At 48.9% G+C, this 23,453-nt stretch overlaps 1 protein-coding gene across 1 annotated transcript in view; it reads right to left on the bottom strand.

The window, feature by feature from the left end:
• The window catches only part of PPP2R1A (protein phosphatase 2 scaffold subunit Aalpha), a 79,031-nt gene that overhangs the window by 3,230 nt on the left and 52,348 nt on the right, over positions 1–23,453 (bottom strand). The window contains exons 12-13 of the mRNA XM_063942330.1: positions 15,473–15,627; positions 13,853–13,995 (exon numbers count right to left, since the gene is read on the bottom strand). Of these exons, the coding sequence (XP_063798400.1) occupies positions 13,853–13,995; positions 15,473–15,627 (298 nt within the window). The remainder of the gene's footprint in view (positions 1–13,852; positions 13,996–15,472; positions 15,628–23,453) is intronic.

The following is a 23,453-nucleotide window of genomic DNA, read 5'->3' as shown; positions in this document are numbered from 1 at the left end:
GCAAATAACCGGGACGAGTTTGGAGAACTGCACAGTCACAATGAAAAATCAAAAAGGGTGGACGACAGGACAAAGCGCTTAAGTCCAATACCCTTCTGGCAGAGGCAATAGCCAATAAGAAAAGGACCTTGGCTATGAGCCATTTAAGGTCCACGAACTCAAGAGGTTCAAATGGAGACTCCTGAAGGGTATTCAGGACAACTGACAAATCCCATGGAGACACAGGAGGGACATAGGGAGGCTGAATCCACAGTACGCCCTGAGTGCACGTATGAACGTCAGATATAGATGCAAGTTTTCTCTGAAACCACACAGAAAAAGGCAGATATGTGATCCTTGAAGGAGGTCAGACGAAGTCCTAAACTTGTAAGCATCGTAATTCTTAACAGCAGACCAGGTGAAGTAAGAATTCCAGACCCGATAAATCCATGAAGAAGCCGGTTTGTGGGCCTTTAGCATAGTTTGAATAACTGCCTCGGAGAATCCTTTGGCCCTCAGGAGTGAAGCTTCAAGAGCCACGCCGTCAAAGCCAGTCTGGCCAGGTCCGGGAAGACACAAGGGCCCTGAACGAGGAGGTCTGGGCGTTGAGGAAGTAGAAGAGGACGCTGTATCGATGCCGTCTGGGCCACGCTGGATCGACTACAAGTAGTATTCCTCCTTCTTGCTTGAACTTCCGTAGAACCCTGGGCAGGAGAGACATCGGAGGGAACACGTAGGACAGCCGGAAGTTCCATGGAATTGCCAGTGCGTCCACGAAAGCTGCTCGAGGATCCCTTGTTCTTGATCCGAAGACTGGAACTTTGTGATTGGGTCGTGACGCCATCAGGTCTACATCTTGTAGACCCCACTTGTCCACTAGGAGTTGAAAGACTTCCTGATGAAGACTCCACTCTCCGGCATGTACATAAGGACGACTGAGGAAATCCGCTTCCTAGTTGAGGAATACCGGAATGAACAGTGCCCATATTGCAGGCAGATGGCATTCCGACCAACAAAGGATTTTTGACACTTCCATCATTGCCATGCGGCTTCGGGTGCCGCCTTGATGGTTTATGTACACCACCGTGGTGGCGTTGTCTGATTGATACAGAACAGGCCTGTTCAAGTATAGAGGCAGGGCAAAAGTCAAAGCATTGAATACTGCCCGGAATTCCAGAATGTTTATCGGAAGGAGAGATTCCTCCTTGGTCCACCAACCCTGGAGAGTGTTGCTCCAGCACCATGGCCCAACCCCTCAGACTGGCATCCGTAGTCAGTAGGACCCAGTTGGGGATCCAGAAGGGACGGACCCTGCTCAACTGTTTGTCACCAGTTCAGTGACAGGCGAACCTACGGAGTCCAGGAGAACATTTGAGACCTGATCCGATGAGGCAGGCCATCCCACTTGGAAAGGATTAACCTCTGTAGAGGGCGGGAATGAAATTAAGCGTACTCTACCACGTCGAAAGCAGACACCATGAGGCCTAGTACTTGCATCGCCGAGTGTATCGACACTCTTGGGCGAGAGAGGAAGTATCAGATCCTGTCCTGAAGTTTCAGGACTTTCTCTGGAGACAAACAGTCGTTGGCTGTGTGTGTCCAGCAGTGCCCCCAGGTGCACCGGGATCCGGTCTGAAGATCGACAGTGTCTAGGTCGACAATGTTTAGGTCGACCACTATAGGTCGACAGTCACTAGGTCGACATGAATGGAAGGTCGACAGGGTTTCTAGGTCGACATGTGCTAGGTCGACAGGTCTAAAGGTCGACATGAGTTGTTTTTATTTTTTTATTTTTTCATACTTAACGATCCACGTGGACTACGATTGGAACGGTAAAGTGTGCCGAGCGAAGCGGTAGCGGAGCAAAGGAACCATGCCCGAAGCATGGCGACCGAAGCGAGCCATGCGAGGGGACGCGGTGCACTAATTTGGGATCCCGGTCACTCTACGAAGAAAACTACACACAAAAAAAAAAAAATCCTCATGTCGACCTGGCACATGTCGACCTAGAAACCCTGTCGACCTTCCATCCATGTCGACCTAGTGACTGTCGACCTATAGTGGTCGACCTAAACATTGTCGACCTAGACACTGTCGATTTGATGAACCACACCCGGTGCACCATGCTCCGAGCAGGAACCAGCGAGGACTTCTTCCAGTTAACTAGCCACCCGTGGGATTGTAGGAAGTTTACAGTCAGTTGTAGATGACTGAGGACAACATCTTGGGAGTTGTCCAGGATCAGCAAGTCGTCCAGATACGGCAGGACCCCGATTACCTGATGAGCCGTCATCACGGCCATAACCTTAGTGAAGATCCGAGGGGCCATGGCCAATCCAAACAGCAGAGCCTGGAACGGATAATGAAGGTTGCCAATAGCAGACCGCAGATATTGCTGACGCGATATGGCAACAGGTATATGCAGATAGGCATCTTGTATATCCAGGGATACCATATAATCTCCGGGTTCCATGGCCAGTACAATCAAGCGCAGCGTTTCCATACGGAACTTGGACAGTCACAAATTTGTTCAGTGATTTGAGGTTGAATATAGGCCGGAAAGACCCATTGGGTTTCGGGACTAGAAACAGGGTCGAGCAGTATCCTCCGCCTCTCTGGGACAGGCGAACCGGCACTACCACTCCTGTATCCAGGAGGGAACGCACAACCAGGTGTAGAGCTTGTGCCTTTAACGGACCCGAAGGGATAAGTCGTTCAGAAATGGCGAGGGGGACGTCTCTTGAAAGACTGCATACCCGTGAGAGATGACTGCTTGCACCCATGCGTCCGACGTGGTCTTTAACCAGACTTGGGTGAATTGCAGAAGTCGGCCTCTCACCCCGGGATCCCCCAGGGGGAGGCCCGCCCTATCATGCAGCAGGCTTTTCTTGTTTGGAAGCAGGCCGACTGGCAGCCCAGGATTATTTTGGGAGCACAAGCTCGTCTCAGGTATGCCTGACCTTCTGCTTTCCCTTGAAGTCGAAAGGAATGAAAAGTGGTACTCTCTATGCCTCCTGTGCAGAAGGATTAGTATTTGGGAGAAACGCAGTCTTAGAAGCCGCTGAGTCAGTTACAATCTTATTCATATCCTCCCCAAATAGGATGTCTCAATTAAAAGGGAGCACCTCCAAGGTCTTCTTAGAGTCCAGGTCCACCTTCCATGACCTCAACCACACAATTTGGCGAGGCAGGATGGACGTAGTTGACACCTTGGCTGCCATTATACCTGCCTCAGAGGACGCCTCCTGAATATAGTGGGAGGCATTGGCAATATGAGACCGCTATTGTCTGGCATTGTTCAATATATTCTGAGGCAGCTCTTCCTCTATAGCCTGTACCCTTGCTTCAATTCCTTTTGCAGCCTAGGAGGCTGCTTTAGTGGGATTATGTACAGCACCTGTAAGGTAGTAAATAGACTTCAGGCATCCCTCCACACACTTGTAGATGACACCACAAGACTGGTGACATGGGAATCAACCGGCGGTGGATTTTCCCACTTGTTACACAACTCAGCGGACAGAGGATAACGAGCTAGCATCTTTTTAGACAGGGAGAATTTTGTACCTGGAGAAGACCGGGGTTCCTGATGTAGGTCTACCAAATGGTCAGAATGTTGTAAGACTGCTTTAGTTACCTTCTGACGTTTAAGTTTATCAAGTTTCTTATACGCAGTAGTGGGATCTACAACGATTTGTAGGATCAGCTTAATAGCCTCCACTAGGTCAGGAACATCAACATGCGTTGTTTCCTCATCAGAAGCGACTGTATCGGTATACTCCCCATCCTCATCAGAAGTATCATCTGAGATTAGTGGATTGTGAGCAGGAAGCGGCCCGCTTAGATGACCCGTTGACCACAGAGGGACATGGGGTAGGTTTTTGTCTAACCAAAGATTGATACAATAGTTGTATCTGGGTAGACAGTATCCGCCCAGGGCGGATTTACCATAGGGACAATATGTGGCTGCAATGGTACAGGAGGTGACATAGGGGGCGTAAGGAGTGTCACAAGTGTATTAAGCATATTTGAGAACGCCGCCCAATGCTGACTGGGAGATGTATGGCACATATTACACAGACCGTCCTTCAAAACTTCCCCCTCCTGCAAATCCTTGGTGCATGCGCTGCAGGAGCATCCACGGATTTCCTTTCCTTTGTGGTAGACATAAGGAATGTAACCTTAGAGCGTAACCGTACGATATAGCCAGACACATAATACCTGCACATAAATCCCCTATTTATGTGTCAGAAAAAGCAAAACACAAGCAGAGAATAACGCAGTATGAGGTGACTGAAATACACAGTAAAATATACTTAACTGTAAATACGGCGCAGCACTATATAATAGACCCCGACGCACCTAGTCCCCTAGTGTACAGAACGCAGTGCTAGCTATAGCTTGTGATACACTGAAAGTGAAAACCACACAGCAGATACAGGCACACACAGTCACAGCGACAATGCAGTTAATTATTGTAGTCAGACAATAAAACTGCATTGGATATCTATCTATCTATCGAGATCGATCTATCTATCGAGATCGATCTATCTATCGAGATCGATCTATCTATCGAGATCGATCTATCTATCGAGATCGATCTATCTATCGAGATCGATCTATCTATCGAGATCGATCTATCTATCGAGATCGATCTATCTATCGAGATCGATCTATCTATCGAGATCGATCTATCTATCGAGATCGATCTATCTATCGAGATCGATCTATCTATCGAGATCGATCTATCTATCGAGATCGATCTATCTATCGAGATCGATCTATCTATCTATCTGAGATCTATCCATCTATTTATAATTATATATATATATATATATATATATATATATATATATATATATATATATATATATATATATATATATATATATATTGCTCCCAGCTCCGGCACTCCCCAGGTGAATCAGAATTGCTTTGCCGGGTGCCCTCCAACACGTAGACCTCCAGGCTAAGTGTATTCACGTATATCACTCCAATGGCGGCACTCCGGACTAGTACAAATTACTCAGAGACAGTAGTATGTAGCAACGTTTCAGCGCTCTGCGGCGCTTTTATCAAGCCATATAACACATATAAAGTAAAGCATTTTTATACATACCGCCACCAACACCCGTGATCCTCGCTGTCCCCTCTGTTCCGGTCATCGCTGACCTCACAGGAAGTGACGACGGGTCTCCCTGACCCGGGGCGTCCGATTATTTCGGCAAGAGGCTCTTTATACCAACCTATTTCAACATATTTGGACACCCTCATGCAACCATGTGTACAGGCGAAATCCTCCTACCTTAAAGACACAAATAGTCTATTGTTGTCACTAAAAAATCTTGTAGATTTACCTGATAGTTGTTACCTGTGTTCGGTTGATGTATGTAGCCTGTATACCTGCATCCCTCATGGTGCAGGTATGCAGGCAACTAGATCATTACTCACTGGAAACCCACTATACAAGGGACCACCTGTAGAATTTTTTCTACAACTTCTGGAATTGGTGTTAACACGTAATTATTTTTGTTATGATAATGCCATATACCTTCAAACATCTGGATGTGCGATGGGGTCCAATGTGGCCCCATCTTACGCAAATTCATACATGTTTCAAATTGAACAAGATTTATTCTTTACCAATAGGTCCACCGCGAGTAAAATACTGGCCTATTTTAGGTTTATAGATGACCTTCTAATTGTATGGGGAGGCACAAAAATTGAGTTTGAGGTGCTGATGGCTGACCACAATGAGAGTGATTGTCCTGCTAAATTTACTTTTACCATGGATACCAACACTGTTAATTTTTTGGATGTTGCCCTGGTTAAGGAGAATGGTAGATTGTGGCCTTCCCTGTTTGTAAAACCTACAGATAGGAACAATCTACTTCATGCCAGTAGTGCACATCCTGAACCATTGAAGAACGCACTACCTTATTCCCAGTTCTTGAGAGCACTGCGGATCTCCAGAAACAGGGAAGTAGGCGTTCAACAAGTAGATGTGATGGTAAAAAAATTCTTAGATAGAGGATACAGTGCAACAGTCCTGGCTAAGGCAAGAACTAAAGCACTAGCAGTCCCTTCTGAAGAGCTATTTAAATCACGCAGGGACAAGACTAATTCCAACCGACACATATGGTGTAATAAATATACACATTTAAGCCCCTACATTAAAAAGAAGGCTAATGAATTATGGCCAATTATAGAAACAGATAAAGATTTGGTGGCATTAAATCACAAATCATTAATGACTTGTTATAAAAGAGGAAAGAACTTAAGAGATTATTTGGTACATAATGATGTTTCCAACTTGGGTAAACCGAAAAACGGATGTTTTAAATGCCCTAATTGCACCACATGCGGTTATCTATTGACAGGATCCACGTTTAATCACCCTCATACAGGTGTTAAGTACACCATCAGACATCGACTAACTTGTACAAGTCGGTTTGTGGTATACATCATAATTTGTCCTTGCTCAATGATGTATATTGGTAAAACTGAAGTAACATTCCGTGAACGTATGGCCCAACACCGCACAGCCATCTGTGCAGCCATTAATACAGGCACCAGCATACAACCGGTTGCCCGACATTTTTGTGAGGCTAGACATAACCTGTCCGCCTTACGTTATCGGATTATTGACCACATACCCCCATTAATAAGGGGTGGTGATAGATCGGCCCGTTTATTGCAGAGGGAATGTGAATGGATTATGCGTCTAGATACGTTAGCCCCACGAGGCTTGAATGAGAATTTGGGGATGCAGGTTTTCATTCAGTAAACATCTTAATACCTCTAAGGAGGTTATAGTTATTAAATGCAACATATTTTATGCGTAATTACAACCAATCATGTAGGATGTTGAGCAGATTAAATTGGAAAGTTATTGTTTATGCTTTGGTATAGTCTTAAATATAATTTAAATATTCAGCCGGGGGCATTAAACCTGGCATTAGTATGGAGCATGAATTTTGATAAAATTACAGTTGTATTTTATGCTATGGTGACTTTGGTCACAAACTCTTGTATTCGATTGTTTTTAGATTCATTTTTATTTTATTTTTCACGTAGGCACTGCACGGCGGTGTGTTTTGGTTTTGTTTATGTGGTTGTCAGGGAGACCCGTCGTCACTTCCTGTGAGGTCAGCGATGACCGGAACAGAGGGGACAGCGAGGATCACGGGTGTTGGTGGCGGTATGTATAAAAATGCTTTACTTTATATGTGTTATATGGCTTGATAAAAGCGCCGCAGAGCGCTGAAACGTTGCTACATACTACTGTCTCTGAGTAATTTGTACTAGTCCGGAGTGCCGCCATTGGAGTGATAGATATAGATATATATATATATCTCTATATCTATATCTATCTCTAAACAATGCACGGTCTGAGACTGGATGTGTATATCAGTACTCGTACAATATATTCTGGTGTAGTTACACTTGCTCTTAACTAGCGCTGTCTTAAAATGACATGTAGAATACTTAAGTGTATGTAGAATCACAGCGCTGATAAATCAGGCGGATTTGCAGAGGAGACCTCGCCCTGCAGTCCTGGAGACCAGTCACAGCTACTGTGATAAGACAGCGCCCAAAGTCTCAGTCAGGGAGTGAGGGAGAGTATGAGGCAGCTCCAGGGCGGGAACACCAGCAGTAGATGGCACCCGGAGCTGGGGGAGGGGCTACAGGTCAAGCGCCTTATCCTCTATACTGGTCCTCACCACCGGGTACTATAGAGCCTTATTAAAAATGAATAATTGTTATCAGACCTGTGCTCCCCTGCCCTGGTGGATATAGTGGGGTCCCTGCATGGCCACAGTGTCCACGCCAGCCTGGAGGCGGGGTTATATAGAGGAGGCCCCGCCATTCAACCTGGGACAGTCTAAAGCTTTAGCCTGTTGGTGCCTCTGGATCAAGATCCATCTCTACACCCCATGTAATCCCTGTGGAACACAATGTACCCCACTGCAGAAATATAAAATATGAATGCTGAATTCTGATACAATTATGAACGCTTATTAAAAACATCATTCAAATATGCTACGTCGGTATGTGAAACTACTACACGTGATCAGAGGACGTGGTGAGACAAAACGCAACTGTAACTTAATCTGCCCTATATGACACAAAGGTACATTAATTATATACATACAATGTCATCCGTATGACATTTTTACAGTATATAAAAGTGATTTTTGTGAGCTGTGATCATTTTAAATAAAGAAAATAAAAAGACAATTTCTCTCAGTTTAGAACATATAACTGAACATGTATTTAGGAATGCTGAAATGTATTCCGTGAAGGGTCCATCTCCCGGGGATGCAGGGCTAAACTGCACAATGTCTCAGTTACTGTTGTACCCTAGGGATTCTTGCATAGCCTGAGGCTTTATAATGTAGCCTGCTTCAAAGCAGGGAAGTCTCTTGATGTAGAGTCCGGGAGGTGTATAAAATAAAATATGTCAAGTTCAGTAAGTAGATAGAAAGTTTAGGGATTGGAAGCTTCTGTTATGAATTCAGTCCCTGCTCCATCTAGCTAGGGAGCAGGAATTCTTCCTGCGGAGGTGAGGGCAGGTTCACTTCCATCATACCGCAGCCAAAACTTTAATCCAATTACCGCTAACTGCTCTAACTTCTAGAGACACATATTAAACAGAAACTAGACGCCAATGTTTCAGACAGCTACCCGTGGTATAAAGTCATAGAACGTGTCCTGCATTAGATAGAGGATAATACTTTTAGAAGATGGGGTCTATTAATCGCAATTAGTGAACATAGATTTCCTCTCTGCATATCTGTCCATTCATATTACAGGGTGAGTATCCCTTCTCCAAAATCCAACATTTTTGGATCCGCTACTGAGATAATGACGTATGTGAGTGTGTGTGTGGGTGACGCCCCTCAGGAAAGGGGGGGGGGGGGGGGGGGGGGGAGAGATGAGCGACGTCACTCAGTGGGATGGGGAGATGAGCGACGTCGCTGGGGGGGGGGGGGGGGGGGCGCTAAATGAGCAACGTTGCTCATTTTTTTCGGCAAGTGTGTATGCACCTTTAGCCTTGGAGAGAGAGAAGGTCCCAGCCATTCGCCACCTAACTGCCATGTTACAGGCTGTGCTTGAAAAATGACAGTTAGGAGTAGATTGGTTGGTACTTTATCTCTCCACGACTTAGTACATAGACACCTACGATTTAAAACGTGTCACTGTATCAGTTACTCCAAAGTGACTCATCCAACTATATTAGCCATGGTCGGCTTCCAGCTTTGTAGTACTATTAATCTCGTTACATAGTGTCAAAACAGCTCAAATCATGTCTGCTCTTATTATATAGAAAACAAAATAGGAGTACATGATTGTGCTGAATGTAAAACAAACACTATGCACTCCCATTGAAATACTAAAAAAATGCTGTATTATTGTGAACATATAAAAAACTAGGTGCTTCATCGCGCCCTACGGGCGCTCTTCACACCGTCGTAAGGGGCTATGCCCCCTTAACCCCTGTACGCCGTTCAATATATGTATTATATGCAGTATTACCTGCATTCCTAGTTTTGTGAGTGGTTAAATATTGCACAATGAAAGGGCGTCGGATGGTGAAGGGGCGTAGCCCCTTGCGACGGTGTGAACAGCGCCTGCAAGGCACACTGTACAGAATGCAGCGGGTGTGGGGGGGACCGAAGGTGGGGGAGGGGGGTCGGGAGGCACTGCGGGTGGGGATGTGCGGGGGAGTGGGATCCGGAAGCGGTATTGGGGGCGGGGGTGTCGCGGGTAGGGGAGGGGGTTCCGGAGGCGCTGCAGGTGGGGAATGGGGGCGTGCGCCACGGGTGGGGTAGGGGGTCCGGAAGCGAAGCGCGTGAGGGAGGGGCAGGTGTGGGGGAGCAGCAGATGGGGGAGGGGGTGGGGAGGCGCAGCGGGTGGTGGAGAGGCAGGTGCAGTGGGGCCACGCGGGTGGGGTAGGGGGTCAGGAGGTGCTGCGGGTCGGGAAGGGGCGAGTGCACTGCGGGTGGAGTAGGGGGTCCGGAAGCGATGCGCGTGGCTGAAGGGCAGGTGCGGCAGATGGGGGAGGGTGTCCGGTTGCGGTGCGGGTGGTTGAGGGGCAGGTGAAGTGGGTGGGGTAGGGGGTCAGGATGTGCTGCGGGTGAGGGAGGGGCGGTTTTGGGGGTTGACTGCGGATGGGAGAGGGTGACTGTAGAGGCTGTGGGTGGACGGGGGGCGGATGCGGGGGGGGGGGGTCGCTGTGGTTGGGAGGGTCTGTGGTTGAGGGAGGGTAGTGGGGGCTGTGGCTGGTGTAGGAGTTCTGGAGGGGCCGTATGTGAGGGAAGGGGGGTGCGGCGAATGGTGGAAGTGTCGAAAGGCGCTGCAGGTGGTGGATGGGCGGGTGCCGCGGGTAGGGAAGGGGCAGGTACGGGGATCTGGCGGATAGGGGAGGGGGTTCCAGAGGCGCTGCAGGTGGGGAAGGGGCGAGTGTGCCGTGGGTGGGGTAAGGGGTTTGGAAGTGACGTGCATGGGGGTGGGGCAGGTGCGGGGGTGCGGCAGATGGGGGAGGGGGTCGGGAGGCGCTGCAGGTGGTGGAGGGGCGGGTGTAGTGGGGCAGGGTGTCAGGAGGTGCTGAAGGTGGGGAAGGGGCGAGTGCGCTGCGGGTGGGGTAGGGGGTCCCGAAGCGACGCGTGTGGGGGAGGGGGGAGTGTGCCGCGGGTGGGGGTCCGGAAGAGACGCGTGTGGGGGAGGGGCAGGTGCGGCAGATGGAGGATGGGATTTCGGAGGCGCTGCGGGTGGCTGAGGGGTGGGTGCAGTGGGGCCGCGGGTGGGGTAGGTGGTCAGGAGGTGCTGTGGGTGGGGGAGGGGCGGTTGCAGGGGATGACTGGGGGTGGGGGAGGGTGTCTGTAGATGCTGTGGGTGGAGGGGGGTCTGCGGTTGCGAGGTTCTGTGGATGAGGGAGGGGCAGGGGAGTGGGGGGCGTGGGTAGTGTAGAGGGCCCGGAAGTGCCGCGTGTGGGGGGAGGGGTGGCGTGTGGTGGAGTGGCAGGTGGGCGGTTGGTGGAAGGGTCCGAAGGCACTGCGGGTGGTGGATGGGTGGGCGCTGCAGGTGGGGTATGGGGTGAGGAGGCGCTGTGGGTGGGGGAGGGGCGGCTGCGGGGGTTGACGGCAGATGGGGGAGGGTGTCTGTAGAGGCTGTGGGTGGAGGGGGGCGGATGCGGGGTGGGGGGGCTGTGGTTGGGAGGGTCTGGGGTTGAGGGAGGGGCAGAGGAGTGGGGGCCGTGGATGGTGTAGGGGGTCTGGAGGTGCCACATGTGGGGGAGGGGTGGTCGTGTGGGGGATGGTGGAAGGGTCGGAAGGCGTTGCAGGTGGTGGATGGGCGGTTGAGGGGTGGGGTAGGGCGTCAGGAGGCGCTGGGGGTGGTTGTGGGGGATGTCAGCGGATGGGGGAGAGTGTCTGTGGATGGAGGGGTAGTGGATGCGGGGGGGGCTGTGGTAGGGGGTTGGGAGGTGCTGTGGTGGTGGGAGGGGCAGGGGAGTGGGGGCTGCGGGTGGGGTAGGAGTTCTGGAGGCACCGCGTATGGGGGAGGGTCAGATCAGGTGCGGCGGACGGTGGATGCACTGCGGGTACTGTACCTGGCAGCAAGGTAGTTGGAGGGTAATCATTAGCAGCTATCAGTTACACTGCTAATCTCTCTGCCCCAAGGATCCCATCTCTCATCATCATCATCAACAGGGCCGCAGGCCACCCGGGCTCAGTGTCAGGGCAACTGTGTGGCGGGCAGCCGGGGAGCACAGCAGTGTGCGGTGTCCCTGCTCCCGCGTGAGCCGCTCTCCCCCCATCTCCTCCCCCCCCCCTTCCCCCGCCAGGCACATCTCCCCCCCCCCCCCCCCCCCCCCCCCTTCCCCCCGCCAGGCACATCTCCCCCTGCCAGGCAGCCGCGAAGCACAGCACTGTGCGGTGTCCCCGCTGCCGCGTGACCCGCTCTGCCTCCTCACATCTCCCCCCCGCCAGGCACATCGCGCCCCGCACATCTTTCCCCCGCCAGGCAGCCGGGGAGCACAGTAGTGTGCGGTGTCCCCGCTGCCACGTGAGCCGCTCTGCCTGACATCTCCCCCCGCCAGCGGTCCGACATGCAGCGGCCCGCACTGGGCACATCAGGCAGTGATCATGTCCGGAGCGGGGACCCGCTGTACCGTGAGGACCGAACGGAGGGCTGTGTCGGCGGTGCAGGGCACTGTGACAGGCGGCAGGGGACAGGCGGCAGGCTCAGGCGGGGAGCGGGAGCCGCTCGGCGTCAGACGGAGAGTCGCCTCCCGCCCTCACATCTTCGGCGTGGGACTGGGGGGATGATGGATGCCTCTACACCGGACCTTGGTCGGAAGACTGGGGACATGTGCGCCGAGAAGTTGTGTGGCAGAGTTTCTCCTCATTGGCAGCCATCACTGATTAGCCCACATCTGTGACTCCGCCCAGCGTTAGAAATGCAGACACAGTCACAGGGCTATTATATAGGAGATTATAATAAAAAATAAATAATAGAACATAGTAACTGCCTTATAACAAAATGCTGTGATCATAGTCTGACAGTGGTAGTGGTCAGCCCCACACACCTCAATGGGCTTATACTAATAAAATGGGGATTTCTTCCAAGTAACATTATATCATCCCAAAAGAAAAAGAAAAATATCCATCACAATTTATACATAAGATGTTTAAAAAAAAAAATGTTTTTAAAGATGTTATAAGATAATAGTGCACACACAGCATTCTATACCATTTAGGAAACTTTGTTTATGGTCCACTCCATGAATATGGGGCCAAATCAGTTTAATACCAATACATTTTCATTGTGATGAATCAGGTCTTCAGTGTATGGAATAAAGCAGGCCATACACCTATAGCATGTCAAATCTGGCTGGTTGGAACAAACATCTGGTAATGGATGGGAGCAAACAACAACTGACAATTTGCTATTAAACACTGAAAAGCAGACAAAAATGGTCAGACAAATTGGCTACGTCCATTTGATTTAACAAATTTGTATGAACGACTATTTGTCAGTTTTCCGGCATTTTGGAGCAAATGGTCTATTGTCATTTGCTCCCATACATTACATTAGAGGCTTACTTAATATTTTTGTCTAAGGAATATTTTTTATTTGTGTTGGGAGCCAATTAACCTACCAGTATATTTTTGGATTGTGGGAGGAAACCGGAGTACCCAGAGGAAACCCACTCAAGCACAGAGAGAATATACAAACTCAACACAGTTAAGGTCATGGTGGAAATTGAACCCAGGACCTCAGTGCCTCAACATATGTGCTGCCTGGTATTAATGCTATAACAAACCAGTAACTTCATTGTGTTTCAAATTTACTTCAAGCCCACCCCCTAAACACAAATTCTGTATGATTATATTTTAATTATAATTATATTATATATTTGAATTATATTGCAACTTGAGAGAGTCTTTTCTGGCAAGAAAAATGTAAACAGACTATACACCATAGGCATGTAGGTTTTATTTTATACATGTTAAAGTAGCTTTTAAATTATTGTGCCTATACTGTAATAGAGTTTCCCAACTCCAGTCCTTCAGGACTACATGCAGTGCCTGTTTTACAGATTTCCTTAGTACCATAAGTAACATTAGCACCACCTGTGGATCTTTTAAGAGGTGTTAGCCAGTAAAGGCATCAACTAGGAGATCTGGAAAACATGCACTGTTAGTGGTCCCTAGGCACTGGAATTCGGAATCACTGCTGTAAAGAGTTACATGCTCAGGAAAAAAGAAGGGACCAGCCTTCCACTGATACTATATAGAGCAACCGGTCTGCTAAATGTGATTACTGCGCAAGTCTCCTTCCCCAAGTTCTAGAGCATCCACACTCCTACCTGTTCTCCAGGGTGGGTCCGATCTTCTGCAGAGACTTTGCCACATTGAAGCGCACATTGGCCACGGCATCGCCTGCCATCCGCACAACTGTAGGCAACATGTGCTTGGTAGTGATGTCCTGTCCGCAGACCTCTGACAGAACCTGCAGCCAAAATTAAAGACACGTCCCAAATTCAAACAGATTCCGCAAACCATAATTCTACACGTAAACACTAATAAAACCTCATCACAATAAAAGTAGTGTAGTACAAACCAGAGATAATTGAATATGCAACACAACAGCCACAAAGGCAACGCTGCAGACATGGCTCTCCCACACATACTACCAGTAAAGCAAATCAACATGAATCAGGCTCATCTGATAATATCTGTGGAACTCTACAACATTTGTCTAATGGGAAGTAACAGCCTTAAATGGCTTCAAATGTATGCCCACAGGAGAAAGAACCGACGTACTGTAATATAAAACAAATGCTAAAAATAAGGAACAAACATAATTAAAAAAAAGCAAAAACTTTTGACAAGTTTTGTTCTCCTCACGGAAGAACGAATCATTGAAGGTGAAGGTTTGGCCAGTCCAGCAAACAGAAGCACGCACAGACCAACGTCTACACTGAATGGTTATCTGGCATTTTCACTGATGAGGTCTTTTCTTAGCTCGCTAATGACCCTGCTGCTAATTTTTGGACTGCCTTTATCTACACTTGGATACAAGTTTGCTGCACTTGGTATGATTCCATTTTGTGTGATTGAGACCAACACTAATATAAGCAAATGTGTTATCACGGATTACCTATTTTTATCATTAGTTGGCTTGTGACAATATTACACTACGTCTGTTTTGCTTCTCCTTTGGGCATACATCTAAAACTAGCCAAGGCTGTTCCTTCCAATTAGAAAAAAGTTGAACTGCCCAGAAGTTCTTAGGATAAGCCCCATTTATTTTTGCCCATTGGTACGGGGCTAATTCACTCTTTGGGGACCATCAGTGACTTAATGTGTTTGATTTGTTGCGCTAGAAACTACCTTCTGTTTTTCCTCTATTTGAGATTTTTGGCTCACGGCTGATTTTTTCAGAAGGCTGCTAGCAGGGAATACGTACGAAAGTCTGGCGGTCACATAACCAACAGCGGCATCCCAACTGTGCAGATCCAGACTGAAGAGCACGAGATCAGAGGTGGTTAATTATTTCTAATCCCCCTCCCCCATCCCTAACCATTACCCTACGGGGGTGGCGGCTATGGCCAACCACCGCCCCTAGAACCTAACCCTAGTTCCCCACCAACCCAGATACTCCCCTTCGGCATCCCAGATGTTGGCGATTCGGCATCAGTCTCCTTAGTGGTGACGGGATGGCGGCGTCAGACACAACTGCCGGCATCCCACTAGCAGATTAGTGAGTTTATATACAGGGCCAGGACCAGTGACGTTGCAGCAAGTGTAACTCACATGCTCTTCAGTTTAACATACATGTGCTACATCAGACCCTCTAGGTAATGAATTCAAAGTTCAGCTGTCTTTAAAGGTGAAGGTCAATAATTAAACATAGGGGAGATCAATCAACTAACTTTGGAATCCAATAAGAAAAACAAAAAAACAATTTGATATAGTATACTTACATTGATACAGAACAATGTGGTCATTCGATGCAGATAGTTGGGGTCATTGGACATGGCGAGAACCTTCGGGATGATGGTGGCCTGAGCCCAGTCTTTACCAAACTTCTCCACTAGCTTCTTCAGATTGCTCGTCGCTGCCTCCCTGATGGCATAAACTGAGACACAAAAGGTATAGACGCCATAAGCACTACGTTACACTGCACCAACCGCTCCCATCATGCCCCATCTACACACAGCACCAACTGCTCCCACCATTCTCCCCCTACACACACACAGGTACAGGCACATCGAGCACTACGTTACACTGCCCCAACCGCTCCCACCATTCTCCATCTACAACACACACACGTAGACACAGCAAGCACTACATTACACTGCACCAACTGCTCCCACCATTCTCCATCTACATACACACACCAGTACAGACACAGCGAGCACTACATTACACCGCACCAACTGCTCCCACCATTCTCCATCTACACACACACACACACACACACACACACACAGCGAGCACTACATTACACCGCACCAACTGCTCCCACCATTCTCCATCTACACACACAGGTACTGACAGTAAGAACTACATTACACTGCACCAACCGCTCCCATCATTCTCCATCTACAACACACGTAGACACAGCAAGCACTACATTACACTGCACCAACCACTCCCACCATTCTCCATCTACAACACACACACGTAGACACAGCAAGCACTACATTACACCGCACCAACTGCTCCCACCATTCTCCATCTACACACACAGGTACTGACAGTAAGAACTACATTACACTGCACCAACCGCTCCCATCATTCTCCATCTACAACACACACACGTAGACACAGCAAGCACTACATTACACTGCACCAACCACTCCCACCATTCTCCATCTACAACACACACACGTAGACACAGCAAGCACTACATTACTCTGCACCAACTGCTCCCACCATTCTCCATCTACACCACACACGTAGACATAGCAAGCACTACATTGCACCGCACCAACTGCTCCCACCATTCTCCATCTACACACACACACACACACAGTAGACACAGCGAGCACTACATTACACCACACCAACTGCTCCCACCATTCTCCATCTACACACACAGGTACTGACAGTAAGAACTACATTACACTGCACCAACCGCTCCCATCATTCTCCATCTACAACACACGTAGACACAGCAAGCACTACATTACACTGCACCAACTGCTCCCACCATTCTCCATCTACATACACACACAGCGAGCACTACATTACACCGCACCAACTGCTCCCACCATTCTCCATCTACACACATAGGTACTGACAGTAAGAACTACGTTACACTGCACCAACCGCTCCCATCATTCTCCATCTACAACACACACACGTAGACACAGCAAGCACTACATTACACTGCACCAACCACTACCACCATTCTCCATCTACAACACACACACGTAGACACAGCAAGCACTACATTACACTGCACCAACCACTCCCACCATTCTCCATCTACAACACACACACGTAGACACAGCAAGCACTACATTACACCGCACCAACTGCTCCCACCATTCTCCATCTACACACACACACACACGTACAGACACAGCGAGCACTACATTACACCGCACCAACTGCTCCCACCATTCTCCATCTACACACACAGGTACTGACAGTAAGAACTACATTACACTGCACCAACCGCTCCCATCATTCTCCATCTACAACACACACACACGTAGACACAGCAAGCACTACATTACACTGCACCAACCACTCCCACCATTCTCCATCTACAACACACACACGTAGACACAGCAAGCACTACATTACTCTGCACCAACTGCTCCCACCATTCTCCATCTACACCACACACGTAGACATAGCAAGCACTACATTGCACCAACTGCTCCCACCATTCTCCATCTACACACACACACACAAAGTAGACACAGCGAGCACTACATTACACCACACCAACTGCTCCCACCATTCTCCATCTACACACACAGGTACTGACAGTAAGAACTACATTACACTGCACCAACCGCTCCCATCATTCTCCATCTACAACACACGTAGACACAGCAAGCACTACATTACACTGCACCAACCGCTCCCATCATTCTCCATCTACAACACACACACGTAGACACAGCAAGCACTACATTACACTGCACCAACCACTACCACCATTCTCCATCTACAACACACACACGTAGACACAGCAAGCACTACATTACACTGCACCAACCACTCCCACCATTCTCCATCTACAACACACACACGTAGACACAGCAAGCACTACATTACACCGCACCAACTGCTCCCACCATTCTCCATCTACACACACACACACACGTACAGACACAGCGAGCACTACATTACACCGCACCAACTGCTCCCACCATTCTCCATCTACACACACAGGTACTGACAGTAAGAACTACATTACACTGCACCAACCGCTCCCATCATTCTCCATCTACAACACACACACACGTAGACACAGCAAGCACTACATTACACTGCACCAACCACTCCCACCATTCTCCATCTACAACACACACACGTAGACACAGCAAGCACTACATTACTCTGCACCAACTGCTCCCACCATTCTCCATCTACACCACACACGTAGACATAGCAAGCACTACATTGCACCAACTGCTCCCACCATTCTCCATCTACACACACACACACACACAAAGTAGACACAGCGAGCACTACATTACACTGCACCAACTGCTCCCACCATTCTCCATCTACACACACAGGTACTGACAGTAAGAACTACATTACACTGCACCAACCGCTCCCATCATTCTCCATCTACAACACACGTAGACACAGCAAGCACTACATTACACTGCACCAACTGCTCCCACCATTCTCCATCTACATACACACACCAGTACAGACACAGCAAGCACTACATTACACCGCACCAACTGCTCCCACCATTCTCCATCTACACACACACACACACACACACAGCGAGCACTACATTACACCGCACCAACTGCTCCCACCATTCTCCATCTACACACATAGGTACTGACAGTAAGAACTACGTTACACTGCACCAACCGCTCCCATCATTCTCCATCTACAACACACACACGTAGACACAGCAAGCACTACATTACACTGCACCAACCACTCCCACCATTCTCCATCTACAACACACACACGTAGACACAGCAAGCACTACATTACACTGCACCAACCACTCCCACCATTCTCCATCTACAACACACACACGTAGACACAGCAAGCACTACATTACACCGCACCAACTGCTCCCACCATTCTCCATCTACACACACACACACACGTACAGACACAGCGAGCACTACATTACACCGCACCAACTGCTCCCACCATTCTCCATCTACACACACAGGTACTGACAGTAAGAACTACGTTACACTGCACCAACTGCTCCCATCATTCTCCACCTACACACACACGTAGACACAGCAAGCACTACATTACACTGCACAAACCACTCCCACCATTCTCCATCTACAACACACACACACGTAGACACAGCAAGCACTACATTACACCGCACCAACTGCTCCAACCATTCTCCATCTACACACACACACACACACACACACACACAAGTACAGACACAGCAAGCACTACATTACACCGCACCAACTGCTCCCACCATTCTCCATCTACACACACACACACACACACACACACACAAGTACAGACACAGCGAGCACTACATTACACCGCACCAACTGCTCCCACCATTCTCCATCTACACACACAGGTACTGACAGTAAGAACTACGTTACACTGCACCAACTGCTCCCATCATTCTCCACCTACACACACACACACACACACACACACACACACACACACACACGTAGACACAGCAAGCACTACGTTACACTGCGCCAACCACTCCCACCATTCTCCATCTACACACACAGGCACAGCGAGCACTACGTTACACTGCACCAACCACTCCCACCATTCTCTACCTACACACAGGTACTGACACAGCAAGCACTACATTACACTGCACCAACCACTCCCACCATTCTCCATCTACAACACACACACGTAGACACAGCAAGCACTACATTACACTGCACCAACTGCTCCCACCATTCTCCATCTACACACACACGTACAGACACTGCGAGCACTACATTACACCGCACCAACTGCTCCCACCATTCTCCATCTACACACAGGTACTGACAGTAAGAACTACGTTACACTGCACCAACTGCTCCCATCATTCTCCACCTACACACACACACACACACGTAGACACAGCAAGCACTACATTACACTGCACCAACCACTCCCACCATTCTCCATCTACAACACACACACACGTAGACACAGCAAGCACTACATTACACCGCACCAACTGCTCCCACCATTCTCCATCTACACACACAGGCATAGTGAGCACTACGTTACACTGCACCAACCACTCCCACCATTCTCTACCTACACACACAGGTACTGACACAGCGAGCACTACGTTACACTGCACCAACCACTCCCACTATTCTCTACCTACACACACAGGTACTGACACAGCGAGCACTACATTACACTGCACCAACCACTCCCACCATTCTCCATCTACAACACACACACACACGCGTAGACACAGCAAGCACTACATTACACCGCACCAACTGCTCCCACCATTCTCCATCTACACACACAGGTACTGACAGTAAGAACTACGTTACACTGCACCAACTGCTCCCATCATTCTCCACCTACACACACAAACACGTAGACACAGCAAGCACTACGTTACACTGCACCAACCGCTCCCACCATTCTCCATCTACACACACAGGCACAGCAAGCACTACATTACACTGCACCAACCACTCCCACCATTCTCCATCTACAACACACACACGTAGACACAGCAAGCACTACATTACACCGCACCAACTGCTCCCACCATTCTCCATCTACACACAGGTACTGACAGTAAGAACTACGTTACACTGCACCAACTGCTCCCATCATTCTCCACCTACACACACAAACACGTAGACACAGCAAGCACTACGTTACACTGCACCAACCACTCCCACCATTCTCTACCTACACACACAGGTACTGACACAGCGAGCACTACGTTACACTGCACCAACCACTCCCACCATTCTCTACCTACACACACAGGTACTGACACAGCAAGCACTACATTACACTGCACCAACCACTCCCACTATTCTCTACCTACACACACAGGTACTGACACAGCGAGCACTACATTACACTGCACCAACCACTCCCACTATTCTCTACCTACACACACAGGTACTGACACAGCAAGCACTACATTACACTGCACCAACCACTACCACCATTCTCCATCTACAACACACACACGTAGACACAGCAAGCACTACATTACACTGCACCAACCACTCCCACCATTCTCCATCTACAACACACACACGTAGACACAGCAAGCACTACATTACACCGCACCAACTGCTCCCACCATTCTCCATCTACACACACACACACACGTACAGACACAGCGAGCACTACATTACACCGCACCAACTGCTCCCACCATTCTCCATCTACACACACAGGTACTGACAGTAAGAACTACATTACACTGCACCAACCGCTCCCATCATTCTCCATCTACAACACACACACGTAGACACAGCAAGCACTACATTACACTGCACCAACCACTCCCACCATTCTCCATCTACAACACACACACGTAGACACAGCAAGCACTACATTACTCTGCACCAACTGCTCCCACCATTCTCCATCTACACCACACACGTAGACATAGCAAGCACTACATTGCACCAACTGCTCCCACCATTCTCCATCTACACACACACAAAGTAGACACAGCGAGCACTACATTACACCACACCAACTGCTCCCACCATTCTCCATCTACACACACAGGTACTGACAGTAAGAACTACATTACACTGCACCAACCGCTCCCATCATTCTCCATCTACAACACACGTAGACACAGCAAGCACTACATTACACTGCACCAACTGCTCCCACCATTCTCCATCTACATACACACACCAGTACAGACACAGCAAGCACTACATTACACCGCACCAACTGCTCCCACCATTCTCCATCTACACACACACACACACACACACACACAGCGAGCACTACATTACACCGCACCAACTGCTCCCACCATTCTCCATCTACACACATAGGTACTGACAGTAAGAACTACGTTACACTGCACCAACCGCTCCCACCATTCTCCATCTACAACACACACACGTAGACACAGCAAGCACTACATTACACCGCACCAACTGCTCCCACCATTCTCCATCTACAACACACACACGTAGACACAGCAAGCACTACATTACACTGCACCAACCACTCCCACCATTCTCCATCTACAACACACACACGTAGACACAGCAAGCACTACATTACACCGCACCAACTGCTCCCACCATTCTCCATCTACACACACACACACGTACAGACACAGCGAGCACTACATTACACCGCACCAACTGCTCCCACCATTCTCCATCTACACACACAGGTACTGACAGTAAGAACTACGTTACACTGCACCAACTGCCCCCATCATTCTCCACCTACACACACACGTAGACACAGCAAGCACTACATTACACTGCACAAACCACTCCCACCATTCTCCATCTACAACACACACACACGTAGACACAGCAAGCACTACATTACACCGCACCAACTGCTCCAACCATTCTCCATCTACACACACACACACACAAGTACAGACACAGCAAGCACTACATTACACCGCACCAACTGCTCCCACCATTCTCCATCTACACACACACACACACACACACACACACACACAAGTACAGACACAGCGAGCACTACATTACACCGCACCAACTGCTCCCACCATTCTCCATCTACACACACAGGTACTGACAGTAAGAACTACGTTACACTGCACCAACTGCTCCCATCATTCTCCACCTACACACACACACACACACACACACACACGTAGACACAGCAAGCACTACGTTACACTGCGCCAACCACTCCCACCATTCTCCATCTACACACACAGGCACAGCGAGCACTACGTTACACTGCACCAACCACTCCCACCATTCTCTACCTACACACAGGTACTGACACAGCAAGCACTACATTACACTGCACCAACCACTCCCACCATTCTCCATCTACAACACACACACGTAGACACAGCAAGCACTACATTACACTGCACCAACTGCTCCCACCATTCTCCATCTACACACACACGTACAGACACTGCGAGCACTACATTACACCGCACCAACTGCTCCCACCATTCTCCATCTACACACAGGTACTGACAGTAAGAACTACGTTACACTGCACCACCTGCTCCCATCATTCTCCACCTACACACACACACACACACCCGTAGACACAGCAAGCACTACATTACACTGCACCAACCACTCCCACCATTCTCCATCTACAACACACACACACGTAGACACAGCAAGCACTACATTACACCGCACCAACTGCTCCCACCATTCTCCATCTACACACACAGGCATAGTGAGCACTACGTTACACTGCACCAACCACTCCCACCATTCTCTACCTACACACACAGGTACTGACACAGCGAGCACTACGTTACACTGCACCAACCACTCCCACTATTCTCTACCTACACACACAGGTACTGACACAGCGAGCACTACATTACACTGCACCAACCACTCCCACCATTCTCCATCTACAACACACACACACACGCGTAGACACAGCAAGCACTACATTACACCGCACCAACTGCTCCCACCATTCTCCATCTACACACACACAAGTACAGACACAGCGAGCACTACATTACACCGCACCAACTGCTCCCACCATTCTCCATCTACACACACAGGTACTGACAGTAAGAACTACGTTACACTGCACCAA

This window comes from Pseudophryne corroboree, chromosome 10 (assembly GCF_028390025.1).
Source record: "Pseudophryne corroboree isolate aPseCor3 chromosome 10, aPseCor3.hap2, whole genome shotgun sequence".
Classification (NCBI taxonomy): domain Eukaryota; kingdom Metazoa; phylum Chordata; class Amphibia; order Anura; family Myobatrachidae; genus Pseudophryne; species Pseudophryne corroboree.
The sequence above is the reverse complement of the archived record's forward strand: the minus strand, read 5'-3'. Positions and strand labels throughout refer to the sequence as shown.